Source organism: Moschus berezovskii, chromosome 8, assembly GCF_049115385.1.
Source record: "Moschus berezovskii isolate FMDL1 chromosome 8, NW_MosBer_1.0, whole genome shotgun sequence".
Taxonomy (NCBI): domain Eukaryota; kingdom Metazoa; phylum Chordata; class Mammalia; order Artiodactyla; family Moschidae; genus Moschus; species Moschus berezovskii.
This window is the reverse complement of record NC_142467.1, coordinates 94,676,025-94,692,982: the sequence shown is the minus strand read 5'-3', so window position 1 is coordinate 94,692,982 and position 16,958 is coordinate 94,676,025. Positions and strand designations below refer to the sequence as shown.

Genomic DNA, 16,958 nt, shown 5'->3' with positions numbered 1-16,958 from the left:
GAGACGGAAATGGCAACCCACTCCTGTATTCTTGTCTGGAGAATCCCATGGACAGAGGAGGGTGGCGGGCTACAGTCCATGGAGTTCCAAAAGCGCCAGCCATGACTTAGCAAGAAAACAACAAACAAGGAGAGATGGAGCACACCTCTGGAGTGGGCCAGCCCCACCTGCTTCCCTCCCCTGCAGGAGTAAGGGCCCTTTTGCCCCAGGTTCAAGGCTGGGTCTCAAGGGCTTTCACTCTTGGACTCTGCTGGGAACCTGCGGGGGCTTGACTCGGATCCAGGAGATGTCTGGGGTCGGGGTGGGGGATCCCATGTGCTGGCACCACATATCGAGCCTACAGGGCTCATCTCCCTGAAGCCTGTTCCAAGGCTCAGGGAGGCGGGGGCAGCCCTGAGTCTGCACCTGCACTTACCTGACTCTTCTCTGAATGGGACATGGGCCTAGCGAAGCCAGGAGCTCACTTCCCTCACCTCCCTTGGAGCCTTCCTCCCTGCAGCCGTGTTAATGGGTGTTTTTGAGACATATATGAAGAGCCGCCATAGACGGGGAACCCCTGGCAAGCAAGGTGGGTGTGAGGGGAGGAGCTTGGTTTTCTGTAAGATTAATGTGGAGTGAGGATCGTGAAGCATGGCATCCCATCTCGTGACTCCCCATCAGGCCTGGAGGGTGGATGGGGCAGAGCAACTCAGCCCCCGGTGGTGGGACAGAATGACTGGCTTGAACCTGGGCCCATGTCAGTGAAAATGCCAAGTCCTGACCACTGGACTGCAAGGGAAGTCCCCGTATTAGGCAATTTAAATGACCATGGCATGGAGGGGGTGCTTCCCTGGGGGTCCAGTAATTAAGACTCCAAGCTTCCACTGCAGGGGGCACAGGTTTGATCCCTGATCAGGTGACTATTAGGGCTTCCCTGGTAGATCAGCTGGTAAAGAATCCACCTGCAATGCAGGAGATCCCGGTTTGATTCCTGGGTCAGGAAAATGACCTGGAGAAAGAACAGGCTACCCACTCCAGTATTCATGGGCTTCCCTGGTGGTTCATACAGTAAAGAATGTGCCTGCAATGCGGAGACCTGGGGTTGATCCCTGGGTTGAGAAGATCCCCTGGAGGAGGGCATGGCAACCCACTCCAGTGTTCTTGCCTGGAGAATCCCATGGACAGAGGAGCCTGGTGGGCTACAGTCTATGGGGTGGCAGAGAGTCGGACACAACTGAGCAACTAAGCACAGCACACACCATGGGGAACTGTTAATAAGATCCCACATGCCTCCAGCCATGGCCAAAAACAAACAGAAAGCAAGTAAATGACCACGGGATGTGTTCTTTTAACCAGAGAGTGATCAGAAAAGTTAGAAAATTTTCACTAGATTGAGATGGTGTCCCGCACCACCTGGGATTTGAAGGATGTGTGGGAGAGAGAAGCCCGCTGAACGGAGGGACAGACTGATCCAACATGCATGTACATCTATGTGTGCATTGCACATACACATGGATACACGCCCATACATGTACCCACGTATTTATATGCCTGTATGTGTGTTATTGTAGATAGGCATGCATGTTATTTACATGTATGCTCACATGTATTTATCCATGAATGTACATGTGTGCAATGTGTGTGCATTATACACATACACTCGTGTGACATATCACCCACACGTACACGCACATGTGTACACGAATGTGTATCAGACATGCACTTGTATGTCAATTGCAGGTATACACGTGTGTGCAATATCCACACATATACAACATGCATGCACACGCATGCACATCGCACATGTATGTGTATGCCCTACCCGCACTACATACATGTGTACATCTCTCTGCATATATATATGCACACCACATGTATGTCTAACACATGTACATGTAAAATATGTACTATGCTTCCAAATCTTATTCATGGACATCCCCCAAGTCTACATGTGTTCATTTGTATATACATCAGGGTTTATCAACAGAGATGGACCCACACTCCCTTCCTCGGGTCTCATCCTTCTCTGACAGAACTTATCATGTGTCTGATATATCTCAGGGGCTTGCAGATGACCGCACGTGCCTGGGCGAGCTCATTTTTCCAAGCTCCTGCTCACTAGTGCTTTTTCTTTGGCCATGCTGAATGGCTTGCGGGATCTTAGTTCCCCAGCCAGGGATTGAACCCCTGCAGCATGAAGTCCCAAACACTGGGCCAGCAGGGAAATCCCCACCAAGCTCCTATTCATTAGGACTTGGGCTGTCCTCCTTATCCTTATATCCTTACACAGGTAGGTGCTATAGTTAAGAGGGACCCTGATGCCAGGATGTCCAGGGAGGCTGATGGGTGTAGAAAAACCACAAAACGCGAATGATACACGCTGCCACTGGCTATTTTCACAAACCCTTTACAACTCTGCCCTCTCCCTGGCATCCCCTCCCTCCACGGGTGCTCAGCACTTGCCCCAGAGACATGCACAAGACTTCCTGCATCTTTGGTATAGTCTGACCCAGAAGCCGTTGACCTCGTGGCCCTGCTCTGTGTGCAGCAGCTGGGGAATCATGTAAGCCAGCCACACGGACAGCAGGGTGGCCACCGTGAGCAGGACAATGGTGATCTCCGGTGGGAAGATGGACAGCGGGAAGGCCCCGTACACATAGACGCTGAAGGTGGTCTCCAGGTGACAGTAGCTGCGAGGGGTGGGCAGGCCGAGTCTGTGGGGCACCGCCTTCAGGGGCCCCGCCCTTCACCCCAGCAAGCTTTTCTGTTTTGGCCGCTCTGCTCAGCTTGTGGGATCTTAGTTCTCCAATCAGGGATTGAACCCTGGCCCTTGGCCGTGAAAGCAAGGAACCCTACCCACTGGACTGCCAGGGAATTCCCCCAGCAAACATTTTAAAATCCACGGGAATGACAGCTGGGCCTGGAATGGTGACTCGGGACACTGAGTTCCATTCATACCCACTTCTCTCTCCTCCAATCTGTCATCCTCTTTGTATTTCACAGAGGTCACATTTTCCCCCAGGGCCCCTGTGGTCCCCTGCTTTGGGGACAAGGGCTCTCCCCTCCATGCCCAGGCCATCTTGGGGGTGGGGCAGAAGAGGCCAAGAAACTGTTCATCACACAGTGGGAGTGTGACGGGGGCCACAGCATCCCTGAAGTGGGGGTAGCAGGATGGAAGGAGGGGCACCCAGGAAAGGGGACCCAGGGGGCGAGTAGCCAGAGAAACTGCAGGAGGTGGGTGGGGGGACGGGAGGGGCTGAGGCTCCCAGGCAGGCCCCCTCCCCCGCTGGGTGTTCCCAGAGTCTCCCCAGCCTTCCACCCCTGACATCCCAGAGGTGATCTGGTCTGGGGCCCCAAGGGAAGGCAGGCTCCCCCCAAGTTTTTGAGGGTGGCTTTTGTGTCCATCTGGAGGGGAAACGTGATGGGGGAAAGAATGCCACCCACGTTCCCCCTCCCAGTGGGAGATGCTCACGATTTGATCCAGCACAAGTGGGTGGCAAATGTTAATAATACCCAGCTCTTAGGGCAAGGGTGGGGTGCCTGGGGAGCCAGGCCCATAACCTGTGTCAGTTTTCATGGCGTTAATACTCTCATTTCAAGTTACCAATGGGAAGTCAGCTGGCTTGCAGACTCCCTGAATATCTAAGGGTTAGTGCTTGGGAGCCTGTCTGTGCCCACCAGTAAGACATCGCCATGGGGTGACTCTGACTCCCCAGGGTAGGGATAGGGGTGCTGCTGGGCATTGTTATTCCCCTCAGGGCCTGGCACGGCCTCTGAATAAAGATTTACTTAGTGAGTGAACAAATGCCATCCACGACTTAAAGTATCACTCTTCCTGGGGATGGTCTGAGCTGTTGGGGGATTCGGGTTTATCCAGGACCTGCCTAAGGGTGGCAGAAAGTGGGTCCCACACACGCTTGGGACTTGCTCTAGAAGCACCAGCTGTCTCCCCAGAGGCCCCCCGTGCACGGCAACTCCCCGGCCCGCTCACCTGTAGTGTGGATCCACGATAGAAATGAAGAAGATGTAGATGCCATTTCTCTGGTCGAAAACAACCTTGTTTTCTGTCGGGCCTCCCAAGATCTGATACGGGACATCAGGCCATCTCAAGGGTTCATGGTGGTCGGGGTCGTGGCAGCTCATGTAATTCTGGGGAGGAGGACAAAGGCGTGCCTGCTGGCCCTGGGGGTCGGGGAGGACTGTGGGAGCCCTCCGACACACCCCATGGCGCACCACCATCATCTGTGGCTGTGAGTCCAGGGCCAGGTGCCCCCTGGGCAGGCCAGCCAATCTGTGAGTGTGGCTCCTTCTTCCTGCCCTCCTCCTTCCTGGCCTGCCCAAGCTTGAGGTGGGCTGCGGGCATAACAACTCCTCTCCCCAGGGTCCCTTGCAGCTCTGAGTCTGGGTGTGAGTCTGATACATGTGCTCTTTGTATTATGAGCTGGGTTGAATTCCTCCCCAAATCATATGGGGAAGTCCTAACCCTCAGGGCCTTGGGCAGTGTCCTTATTTGGAGACGAGGTCTTTTTTAAAAATAATTTATTTTTATATTAATTTTTGGCTATGCTGGGTCTTCGTTGCTGCTTGGGCTTTTCTCTAGTTGCGGAGAGCAGGGGCTACTCTTTATAGTTGTGGTACGAGGGCTTCTAATTGTAGTGGCTTCTCTTGTGAAACTTGGGCTCTAGAGCACACAGGCTTCAGTAGTTCTAGCACGTGGGCTCAGTAGTTGCACAGGTTTAGTAGAGCACAGCTTTAGCAGCTGTGGAACACATGGGCAGAGCAACTAAACCCGCAGGTAGCAACTGCTGAAGTCTGTGTGCCCTAGAGCTGGTGCTCTGTAACAAAAGAAGCCAAGGCAATGAGAAGCCCATGCACTGAATGTTTGAATCCCCAACCCCATTCATATGTTGATGCAACATCCCCCAATGGAATAGTATTTGAAGGTGGGGCATTGGAAAGAGATTTGATGAGGTCCTGAGGGTAAGGCCCCTATAAAGGGATTATTTCTTTTGTAAGAATTGACACCAGAGAACTAAAGCAAGGTCTTGAAGAGATACTTGCACTCCTGAGTTCACAGCAGCACCATTCACAATAGCCAAAATGTGGAAGCAACTCAAATGTCCATTGAGAGATGGTGGATAAACAGAGTGAGGTTCATTCACACTAATGGAATATTATAGGAGTTTCCAACGCCCGCCACAGCATGGATCAACTGTGAGGATGTGATGCTCAGTGAGATAAGCCAGACACAAAAGGACAAATACCATCTGATCCCACACGTGTGAGACCCCCTAGGGGAGTGAGATCCTTAGAGACAGGAAGTAGATAGTGGGGGTCAGGTACCAGGGGGAGGGGACGGGAGTCAGTGTTTCATGGGGACAGAGTTTCAGTTTGGGAAGAAGGAAAAGTTCTAGAGATGATGGTGGGGATGGTTGCAGGACAATGTGAATGTGCTTAATGCCACTGAGCTGTGCACTTAAAAATATTTAAAATGGTCAATTTTATATTATGTGTAACTAAGTAAGCGTTAGTTGCTCAGTCGTACCCGACTCTGCGACCCCATGGACTGCAGCCCACCTGGCTCCTCTGTCCATGTATGTTTGACCACAATTAAAAAACTTTTTAAAAATTATTTAAAATTTTTATTTGGCTGTGCCTGCTGTTAGTTGGGGCTTCCCAGGTGGCACTAGTGGTAAAGAACCCAGATGCCAATGCAGGAGACGCTAGAAACACAGGTTGATCCCTGGGTGGGGAAGATCCCCTGGAGGACGGCATGGCAACTCACTCCGCTAAGGTATGGAGGGTCTGGTGACATAACCAGGGATTGAACCCCAGCTCCCTGCATTGGGAGCTTGTAATCTTAACCACTGGACCACCAGGGAAGTGCCCAACAATTAAGAAAAAAAATTTTTAATCTTTTGAGGGTAAAAGGGGGGGAAAAAAGCTGGATCACATAAAAACTATGTGAAATTTAATGAGGACAGCTGCTTAGCCTAAAGACTCATTATTATTATTATTTTTTATAGCTAGCTGCACCCCATGATTTGGCTAAGTAACTACATAACTGCCCATCTAATGATCATGCTGGAAATGCAGGCACCGAGGCTCTATCTTGATAGAAAAACCCTCGGGGTTCTACAAAATCGCCCACCAGGGCTGATGGGAAAAAAGCAACAGGACAGTCTCTTAAATGAATGTGTGCCACTTTGAATGAGAGGGCTAATAAAAAATAATGCAACCACCAGCACAGTCAGAAAATAATAAATAAAGTTACATGTGTGTGGCTTGTACTTTTTAAAGAGATGGTCAGAGAGGCGGTGCTTGGGTAACATCGTGAAGGCACAAAACACCCAAGTTGTGAGTTGCACTTTTTACATTAAAAAAAAAATTCATTATAGGTTATGTAAATTTTAGCTTGATTAAAAAAACACACACACAATGTCACCAAGCAAATAAATTCTCAAACTCACTGGGCGGAATGGGGTGTGAGGAAGGGTGAGGCTGCTGGCTCTGAAAACAAATACAAATTTAAGGAGCCCGGAGTCGGCGCTGGAACCGGCTTAGGACGCGGGTAGCGCGCGCGCCCTGCTGGTGATGAGGCAGCATTGCACCGTGTTCGCGCCCTTGGCGTTGAGAGGCAGCTGGCGGCTGGAAACTACTGCACACCACAAGCTCCCCTTCCGCACCCAGGACCAAATCGATGTGTTCCTTTCACTGTCGCCAGACCCCTATTTGTCAGTCGTGTACCAAACAACGCGCGTAATAGAAACGCTCGCTGAGCAGAACCGTAAGTATCATCAGCCCCTTACATAATGGGCATTTGGATGGTTCCAGAGTTTTGTACATCATCAACAGTATGCTCCATGAACGCCTTGGTCCTGACATCTCTGATCGTCTGGTCATTCCCTTGGTAGAGATTCCCAAAGGGTTTGTGCATCTTACACCAGCATCCAACACCCCAGCTAATCAGGGACTAAATGCCTGTCAACCGACTGGAGGTCATCTGTTAAACAGTACCCCCAGAGGTGATGAATCAGGAGGCGAGGCCTTTGGAAGGCAGCAGGTCATAGTGGTGGAGGACTCCTGAAGAAGATTTTGTTTGTCGTCCAGTCGCTAAGTCGTGTCCCATTCTTTAGGACCCCATGGACTACAGCAAGCCAGGTTCCTCTGTCCTTCATTATCTTCCGGACTTTGCTCAAATGCATGTCCATTGAGTGGTGACGCTGTCTAACTATCTCATCCTCTGTCACCCCCTTCTCCTTTTGCCTTCAATCTTTCCCAGCATCAGAGTCTTTTGCAATGAGTTGGCTGTTCGCAGCAGGTGACCAAAGGATTGGAGCTTCAGCAACAGTCCTTCCAATGAATCAGTTCAGTTCAGTTCAGTCGCTCAGTCGTGTCCGACTCTCTGCGATCCCATGAATCACAGCATTCCAGGCCTCCAATGAATATTCAGGGTTAATTTCCTTTGGGATTGACTGGTTGGATCTCCTTGCTGTCCAAGGGACTCTCAAGAGTCTTCTTCAACACCACAGTTCGAAAGCACCAATTCTTTGGCCCTCAGCCCTCCATATGGTCCAACTGTCACATCTGTACATGACTACTGGAAAGACCATAGCTTTGACTGTACTGACCTTTGTCGGCAAAGTTATGTCTCTCTTTTTTAATATGCTAAGTTTGTCACAGCTTTACTTCCAGTGAGCAAGTGTCTTTTTAATTTCACCGCTGCAATCACTGTCTTAGTGATTTGGAGCCCAAGAAAATAAGATTTGTCACTACTTTCACTTCTTCCCCTTCTATTTGCCATGAAGTGATGGGCCTGGATGCCATGATCTTAGTGTTTTGAATGTTGAGTTTCAAGCCAGCTTTTTCACTCTCCTCTTTCACCCTTATCAAGAGGCTCTTTAATTTCTTTTCACTTTCTGCCATCAGAGTGGTATCATCTGCCTATCTGATGTTGTTGATATTTCTCCCAGCAATTTTGATTCCAGCTTGTGATTCATCCAGCCTGACATTTCGTATGATGTACTCTGCGTTTAAGTTAAATAGGTGGGGTGACAATATACAGCCTTGTCGTACTCCTTTCCCAATTTTGAACCAATCAGTTGTTCTGTGTCATTAGGAGATTAGTGTCCTTATAAAGGGACCTGGGCCTGGAGTAGGAATTGGCAATCCACTCCAGTATTCTGTCCTGGAGAATCCTAGGCCCATAGGAGCCCTTGGGGGGAGGGGCAGCGGGGGCTACAGTCCACGTGGTTCCAGAGTCGGACAGGACTGAACACGCACCTGGGTGCAAAAGCGTCTGGAAGAGCTCCCCAACCCCTTCTGCTCTGTGAGGACACAGGAAGCGTCACCCATGAACCAGACCCCAAATCCGCTGGCGCCTTGATGTTGAATTTCAGCCTCCAAGACCCATGAGAAACCCATGCTGCTGTTAAAAGCCCCTGGGGTCTCTGGTGTTGGGTTCGCAACAGCCTGCACAGCTCGAGCCGACTCCCAGCACACACTGCGCATGACCGGACGTCGCCTCCCCAGGCCTGCACTGGGACTGCTCTAGAGCGCAGGCCTTACCTCGCGGTCCCAGGAGAAGGACGCTGTGTCTGTGATGGTGGTCCAGTTCTGCGGCTGGGCACTGCAGCCTGCCATGCCGGCCGTCAGGGAGTACGTGTAGGTAAACAGCCCGTTCATCTCCAGCAGGACATACTCGGCCTCCACCACCTCCTGGAACTTGCCTTCACGCCACCTGGGACAGGGCACATACAGGCGAGGCTGCGGGAGGCCAGTGCGCCCGGCTATGCTGGGCTGGTGAAACCATCTCGTCTGGGGGCGATGCCTTCTCCCACCACCACCCCCAAGCTGACGCCTCTGGGACATTCAACCCTGATACAGGTAGGGACAGCGGGCGCTGACCGGGTGAGGGTAGGCTGGGGGAGCGGATGTCGATTTAATTCTGACACCTGCAGATGTTCTAGGGTGATGAATTAGAGTTGTTCTAAATCCTTAATTTTGAGAGAATTCCCTGATGGTCCGGTGGTCAGGGCTCCGAGCTTCCACTGCTGGGGACCCAGGTTTGAGACCTGGTTGGGGAACTAAGATCCTGCAAGCTGTTCAGCCAAGCCCCGTGCCCCCGCCGCCCCCCAATTCTTATTTTTAAATGCACATTTGTCTCCTGCCAGGCTGGGGCTTACACCTTCTTCTGATGGGAAAGTATGAGTGTTAATTGCCTCAATCATGTCCGACTTTTTGCGAATCTATGTAGTGTAGCCCGCCAGGCTCCTCTATCAATGGGATTCTCCAGGCAAGAATCCTGGAGTAGGTTGCCATGCCCTCCTCCAGGAGATTTTCCTGACCTAGGGATCGAACCTGTGCCTGTGCAGTGGAAGTGCTGGAAGTATGGAGTCTTAACCCCTGAACCACCAAAGAGGTCCCACCAGAGATGCTTTAATGAACCTAAATGTTTCCACATATTTGAGGTTCCCACCATCATTCAGTTCAGTTCAGTTCAGTCGCTCAGTCATGTCCGACTCTTTGTGACCCCATGAACCGCAGCACACCAGGCCTCCCTGTCCACCACCAACTCCCATCATTCAGTTGTCAACAATTTAGTCCAGTGATCCTCAGTGGGGGCGGGATCAGATGAAAGAAGGCAGAATCCATGGAAGGGGCCAGAGTGAGTTCACCTGAAAGGTGCCCCCCACCAAATTCCTGTGTGAAGTCCTAACCCCCCAACGTGACTATGTTTGGAGTTGGAAGCTTTAATGAGGCGATCGAGATGGAGCAAGGTCCTAAGAGTGGGCCCTGGTGCGATGAGAAGAGGTTGAGACACTGCAAGACACCTTGATCTTGGACTTCCAGCCTCCAGGACTGTGAGAAAGTCAGTGCCCGTGTGCCCCCCCACTCCCATGCCCACCACCCAGTTCAGTCCCTGGTGTGTTTTGTTAAAGCCGCCAAGTTAAGACGGGGAAGGGGGAAGGTGTGCAAGCTGGGAGCTGCAGAGGAAAAAGACAAGGTGAGGATGCAGCCTGGGCAGAGGGGTGGGAAGGATGGTGGGGAAGATTTGGGGGGATCTGGAGGGTGTCTCACAGCTCTACCACTGGCTTCCAAGGGATGTCATAGTAGGCGAGGAGGGGGCAGCCCAGCTTCTCATAGGGGTAATACACCTTCAGGTCTTCCTTGGCCTGCTGCCCCTGGAAGTTGGGGTCGTAGGCTTCCCTGTGGGAAACAGGACACAGACATGGGTGAGCTCCCCCAGGTGCCCAGATGTCCACGCACCCACCTCCCCGCTTCCTCCCTGCGGATGGGGCCGGTCACAGCGCAGAGGGGTGTCTGAGCAGGGGACTCACAACCATTGTCAACATGACCTCTGGGATGCCCCCGTGGGTGGCGGGTGACCTTCTAGGTCCTCTGAGCTCTGCTGTGGCACTTGATTGTGGTCAGATGCATTCAGGATGTTTCTATGAGCTTGTTCTCTGGGGCTGAGAAAGCAGTGCTTGCCCTAATGTGGGTGCAGCTGGAGGCCTGAGTAGAACAAAGAAGGGCCTCCCCCCGAGAGAAGGAAGTCTGCCTGCGGATGGCCTTGAACTAGAACGGCAACTTGTGGCAGAGCTGCCAGCCCCTTAGCCTCCCCGGAACCTCCACAGTCAGGGAACCAAATCCTTAAAGTGATTCTCTGCCTGTCACTCTGTGTGTGTCTCTGTCTTGTTCTGTGTGTCTATCTCACACACACATCCTGTGGCTTCTCTCTCTCTGGAGACCTTGATTCATACACGCTCGTGCCCCCAGGAGGTCTGGCTACAGCCTCATTGGTCAGTAAGCCCAGGAACATCAGTTTGTTAATAGCTTTTTTTGGGGGGGGGGCGGTTTGATTATTATTGTTAATTTATTTTTGACTGTGCTGGGTCTTTGTTGCTGCTTGGGCTCTTCTCTAGTTGCGGCGAGCGGGGGCTACTCTCTAGTTGCGGTGCGTGGGCTTCTCATTGCAGTGGCTTCTCTTGTTGTGAAGCACAGGCTCTAGCACACAGGCTTCAGGAGCTATGGTGCGTGGGCTCAGGAGTTGTGGCTCCTGGACTCTAGAGCACAAGCTCAGTAGCTGTGGCGCATGGCCTTAGTTGCTCTGAGGCATGTGGGATCTTCCGGATGCCGGGATCAAATCTGTGTCTCCTACATTAGCAGGCAGTTTCTTTACCACTGAGCAACAAGGGAAGCCCTGGCAGCACCAGTTTTGACATCAGCTTTGAGACTTTGGATGGGGGATGGACTCTTTGGCTTGTACTGCAGTGGGGAGAGCCAGGTCATATAAGACACACCAGTATCCTCCTATGCCAGGGGGCTGGGTGGTGTGCACCAGTGTGGAATCAGCTCTCTGTGCCACCCTGCATAGAGGGTTCACCATGGCCAGCCATCCCCATTCCCTGCGTTGGCTGGCTGACTGACCAAATCCACTAGTTGGGGCGAGCAAGTGGCTGGGCTCCATGAGGTGGTGGCAGGCTGGGGAGGGGTCTGAGGCTGACTCAGCAGGTGGCAGAGTCTGGGCAGACCTGGGCCCGGGACCCTGCCACATCACACTGGTTCCCCCGCAGGCCTGGCCCCCTCCCCTGCCTGTCTCCTCACCCCCTCAGATTCCTTGATGGCCAGATATCAATTGGCATGGTATCAATTTTAAATTATTCTTTTTCCCTTTTCTTTAGATTTTTTTTTCCTTTTCCATTATGATTTAAGAATGATTCTTGGGACTTCCCTGGTGGTCCAGAGATAAAGACTCTGAGCTTCCACTGCAGGGGCACGGATTTGATCCTTGATCGGGGAACTAAGATCCTGCATGCTGCTCCAAATGGCCACAAATTTAATTAATTTTTTAAAAAAATTATTGATTGGCCTTTGGCACATGCACACCAAATGGTCATGGGTGTGAGTGCGCGCGTGTGACTGTGTGTTGGGGGGCGGGGCTCACCTCTCAATGATGTAGCTATAGTTGTCCTGAAGGGCCACAGGGTCAAGGACTCCGTGGTAACATGCTGAGAGTTCACTGTGGGCAACAAAAGATGGTGAGATGCTGTCTGACCCCGTGCAAGACCGATGAATCGTTCCCTTTGACACACAGATCACCCCCGGTTGGATGGGGCTCTCTAAGATGCTCCAGGCTCATCTTGCATCTTCCTTGCCCAGCCTAGACTCAGCCATTTCACCAAGGAGCCCTAATTCCTTGGGTTGGAGAACGACGTTACACTTGGAAATCTGGGAGCTAGGTGTCCTGACTTTTGAGATGATCCTTTCCCCTTTTATCTTTGTACTGTTACCATCTGCGCATATATCCTTAAGCAACATGCTATCAGCAGGGGGACTGGTTCTAGGATCTACCACAAATAACAAAATCCCAGGATGCTCAAGTCCCATAGTAGGGGCCTCTGTAATGTGAAAGTTCTACATCTGCCAGTTCCACAGCCGAAGATTCAGTTAACCTAGGAGGTAAACACGATCCATCCACCGTTGGTTAAATCTGCGGATGAGGGACCCACGGATACAGGGGTTGACTGTAGTTTATTTTTGCCAGATTTTTCTTTTTCTTTTTTCCATGCTGCGTGCCTTGTGGGATCTTAGTTCCCCAACCAGGGATCAAATCCTCGTTCTCCACAGTGGTGCAGAGTCCTAACTACAGGACCACCAGGGAATTCCCCTGATTCTGGATTTTTTTTTTTTTTTTAAAGACTAGAATCATGCTATGTGTTCTTTTCTGTCTTTTGAGTCCATGCCTATGTTGGTGTGATCCATACAGGTAACCCTGTCTTGTGCCTTTTCACTGCTGTGACATTCTGTTCTATCAAAACCTTTGCACTTGATTTATCCATCCTGCTGTCAATGGCCATTTGAGTTGGCTTGCTTCCAGCTTGGAGCTATTAAGAATAATGCTGCTGAGAACATTCTGGAACCTGGATCAGTGCAAATGTTCATGAGTGGAATTGCTGGTGGAAAGATATATTCTAAAGCAGCTGAAAAAATATCACCAGCTATGTCTGGCAGTTCCCGAAGCTGCCAGGGGGTTCCCACCCTTAAGTTCTACAGCTACTGTCCAGGCTTGTCAGTTTTGCCACTCTGCTGGTGAATAACCCTCTCTAATGTGTATCACTGTCATTTTCTTATTGAGGTTGACAACCTTTCCTGCACTGTTTATGTATTGACCAGCTTTTTCCCCCACCCTTTATTTGGAAGTGCCTTCTCAAGCCTTTTGCCCATATTTTTCTCTTCGTTTGTCATTTCTTTTTTCTTTTTTTGATTCATAGGAATTCTTTATAAATCCTAGATACAAGTCTTTTGTTCATTATACGTGTGACAAATATTATTCCCACCCTCTTTAGGGCAGAAGCTTTGAAAAGATTGTTTTAAAACGCTTTCCTGCACATATGTTGTAAATACATCTTTGATTGATTCAATAAAGCGTTTCCATTTTGGGGGGAAAAATGTGGTTAAACCTACCCTTGAGTTTATTAGTGCCCTTCTGCGGTAAAGTGCTGAGGCCAGCTCTTACTAGCCATTAAATCCTGAGGAATTTTGTGGGGCAGTAGAGACATGTCGGTAGCGATCAATAGGCTCAGTGGGAGCATTTATACTATAAGAATTGCAAAAGCTACCAAACCAGGCTCCTCACCTACCCAGAACTGGCTGTTGCCCGTTTACCAGCACACCACCGCCTGAAGAGAAAACTATGGCGATCTGACAGTCTTCAGGGCTCTTTCTTTGTTTTTACAATTTCATGCGGGTGATTTTTCTTTTTTAAAATGTAAGCTACTAATTTTACTTATTTGTTTATTTTTGGCTGCACTGGATTTTCCTAGTCCTACCTGCGAGTGGACTTCCTCTAGTTGTGGTGGGCAGGGACTACCCTCTAGTTACAGTGCATGGGCGTGTCATCACGGTGGCATCTCTTGTTGCCGAGTGGGGGTTCTAGAGCTCGCAGGCTTCAGTAGTTGAGGCTCCCGGGTTCCCGTGGTGCACGGGTTTAGTTGCTCCTTGGCATGTGGGATGTTGGCACAGGGATCGAACCGTGTTCCCTGAACTGGCAGGAGGATTCTCTAACACTTAGCCACCACAGAAGCCCCCTTTTCTCCTTTTTTTTTGGCAATTTCACGCTGGTGATTGTTCCTTTTTTAAAAATGTAAACTACTAATTTTTTAAGAAAAAATTTTAACCCCAAAGTTGCATGTTAATTTTACACACAAACTGAGACATAAGTGACTTTTAGCACAGTGTGTACATCCTTCAGTTCAGTTCAGTTCATAAACTCCAATATTTACACATTTAAAACAATTTCCATTTAACATGTGAAATTTCTGAAATACATAAAAGCATTAGTACTTTCCTTGTGTCTCATGACTGCATTCCCTGCGGTAACCGGAGGCAAAGTTCCCCCAAATGTTCAGTAGGTTATTAAACACAAAAACTCAGCAGTTGTGATCAAAATGAAGAACTCAGGGATTAAAAGGGAGAAAGAGAATGAGCAAAGGCTGAAGGAGCAAAAAGAACAGTTGAATATCACCCAAGTCCGTGGGGGGAGGGGCAGCCACCTGCGGGAAACTCACAGTTAACCTATTAGGATTCATTATTGAGCAGCTGTTTCTTATGGAAACGTTAAACATATACAAAAGTAGACAGTAGTGTCACCCACCTTTTGCAGCTGTGAAGCAATGGTGACCGTCTCATACCGTCCTGAAGCCCCACTTTCCTCTCCCTGCCCCTCACTTCCACCCTCCCGACACACTCACTTCTGAATGACGATCTTCTTCTCCAGGTCACACCCCACTGAAATGAGCGCCGTCTGCAGGTGGGGAGACATGGCGTGGGGGAGGGGAAAGGGGTAAATGCGGATGCTGACCCAAGTCAGTGAGCTATGCTGACCCATAGCCTGGCCCCAGGGAAAGCCCACAAGGGGTCGCACTCAACCCAACAGGGACTGGAGACCCTGAGCCTGGGTGGAAATGCGGTGACCAGGTGCCTGCGACTCACGGAGTCAATCCCTAAGAACCTGAACCAGGTATGGGGTGCCACTAAGATCCCCCATTTGATAACTCCCAGCTGGTACACCTGCTCTGAGGATGGTGAGTCCTAAGGCGCAGCCCTGGGGAAAGTGAAGGGGAGGGGCAGCCAGCCACCTTGGCATCCGGGGCAGGATGGCGTCCATTTCCAGATCCTGAGTGTGAGCTCCGCCAGCCCCTTGGGGAAAGCTAGTGAAGGCTTGCTGCCATTAGTCTGAACACTAAAGACAAAGAATATGAGATGGCAGGAAGTTTGGGTCATACCAGTGGCTTAAGGTCCACACATGAAATTTCTTTGTTGGCGATGTCCAGAGTGATGGTAGATATTGTGGGTCTCTTTATGCTACAAGGCAATGGGAGTGTGTGTAATTGCAAAAAGCATCACTGACCTATCCATTCATTTTTCTGTTCGTCCATCTATCCGTCTGTCCACCCATTTGTCCATCCATCCATCCACCCACCCACCCACCCATCCATTCATTTCTCCATTCATTCACTCATCTTTTCATCCATTCAGTCCAGAATTTTGACCAAGAACCATGGGCTCAGACATGGTGGTACCACCCTTCCTCTAGTTTCTACCTCTTCTTGAGTCAGTTTTTTAAATTGATATATAATAGTTTACTGAAAAGAACACCTGAGCCCCAATTTTATTATCACCTAGCTGCATATAATATTTTAATATCATTCTTTTAACAGCTTCTGTATCCACACTTTTTTTTAAAACCCCAGACTCCCAATCCATCCCTCCTTCCCGACCACCTCCCCCACTCAGCAACAAGTCTGTTCTCTGTGTCTGTGAGTGTGTTTCTGTTTTGTGGATAGGTTCATCTGTGTCATATTTTAGATTCCACAAGTAAGTCATATCATATGCTATTTGTCTGTCTCTAAAGAGTTTTTAATCATTCTTGCTTTACCGCCCTTGGACTAGGGGAGCCTGGATCTTGGTCCTGCTTTCCCCAGCTCCTGCTAAGGGAAACCTACAGAGACCCTGGGACCACCTGCCACTACCACCTGGGTGATGACATACCTGGAGGTGAAGTTGGGGTTGGCCCTGCCCCAGTGGTGCTGTTGCTTCAGGGAAATGTTCTGTGGAACCAAGAGAGAAAATGCAAAAGGCAGCTACCACTGTGGGACAGCCCCAGGGTGGTCCTGGAATGGGGTTCAGGAGGAGGGCAGGACCAGGTGTGGGGGTGGGGGATGGGGGGGTGTGGGGGAGTTGGGAGGAGGAGCCTGAGAGCCATCCAGCCCATCTCTGGTTCTAATTTCCTTCTAGAAGCTCATGGAAATGGCCCCTCTTTCCAAGCGCCTTCATTCCCTCGCTGCCTCTGTCCTGGGGACCCACCGTGGGGTGTGAATCAGTTTTCCCTCCTATTTAACTGTGATGTGACAAGGTCTGGTGCAAAGAGTTTGTTGTGGTCTGGGGTCAAGTCCAGACTTTCTGGTGTGACCCTGGCTGTGGCCTGAAGGTCGCCCAGACCCATATTTAAGCCAAGCCCCTCCCTGCAGGCTAGTTTGCCTCCTGATGCCTCCTCCCATCCCTCCTCTGGGGGACTGTCACCTGCCGAGGTGGGGAAGGGGCAGGGGCCTCTTCATACTCTGCAGCACCTTATCTGAGTGTTTGTAAGGGAGGGATGACTGACGGAGGTCAGACCTTGAAGGACATCATCAGGTGACCCTTGACATCTGCAGGTCAAGGCCGAGCCCCTCAGCCTGAAGATCCGGGTTTGGTGGGTACGCGGGGGTGGGTGCGGGACAAACGAGCTCACCAGTCTGTGCTTGGTGTTGCCGTCGTAGGTGTAGCCGTCCTCATAGATGACCGCCTGCAGCCCCAGGGAGTGGGGGTTGCTCACCATTACCTGCGGGGGGCAGGGAGCGGGAAGGGAGACGCATGCGCTGTAGTGACCCCAGTGCCCCTTCGGACTGAAGACCCAGCTTGCTCCGGAAATGCTACTG

At 50.7% G+C, this 16,958-nt stretch overlaps 1 protein-coding gene across 1 annotated transcript in view; it reads right to left on the bottom strand.

Moving 5' to 3' along the window:
• Positions 1-2,431: 2,431 nt before the first annotated feature.
• Positions 2,432-16,958, bottom strand: part of CATSPERD (catsper channel auxiliary subunit delta) — a 37,886-nt gene continuing 23,359 nt past the window's right edge. Inside the window, exons 14-22 of the mRNA XM_055430295.2 lie at positions 16,772-16,861; positions 16,033-16,091; positions 15,267-15,345; positions 14,733-14,785; positions 11,927-12,001; positions 10,060-10,188; positions 8,548-8,719; positions 3,971-4,128; positions 2,432-2,669 (exon numbers count right to left, since the gene is read on the bottom strand). Of these exons, the coding sequence (XP_055286270.2) occupies positions 2,432-2,669; positions 3,971-4,128; positions 8,548-8,719; positions 10,060-10,188; positions 11,927-12,001; positions 14,733-14,785; positions 15,267-15,345; positions 16,033-16,091; positions 16,772-16,861 (1,053 nt within the window). The remainder of the gene's footprint in view (positions 2,670-3,970; positions 4,129-8,547; positions 8,720-10,059; positions 10,189-11,926; positions 12,002-14,732; positions 14,786-15,266; positions 15,346-16,032; positions 16,092-16,771; positions 16,862-16,958) is intronic.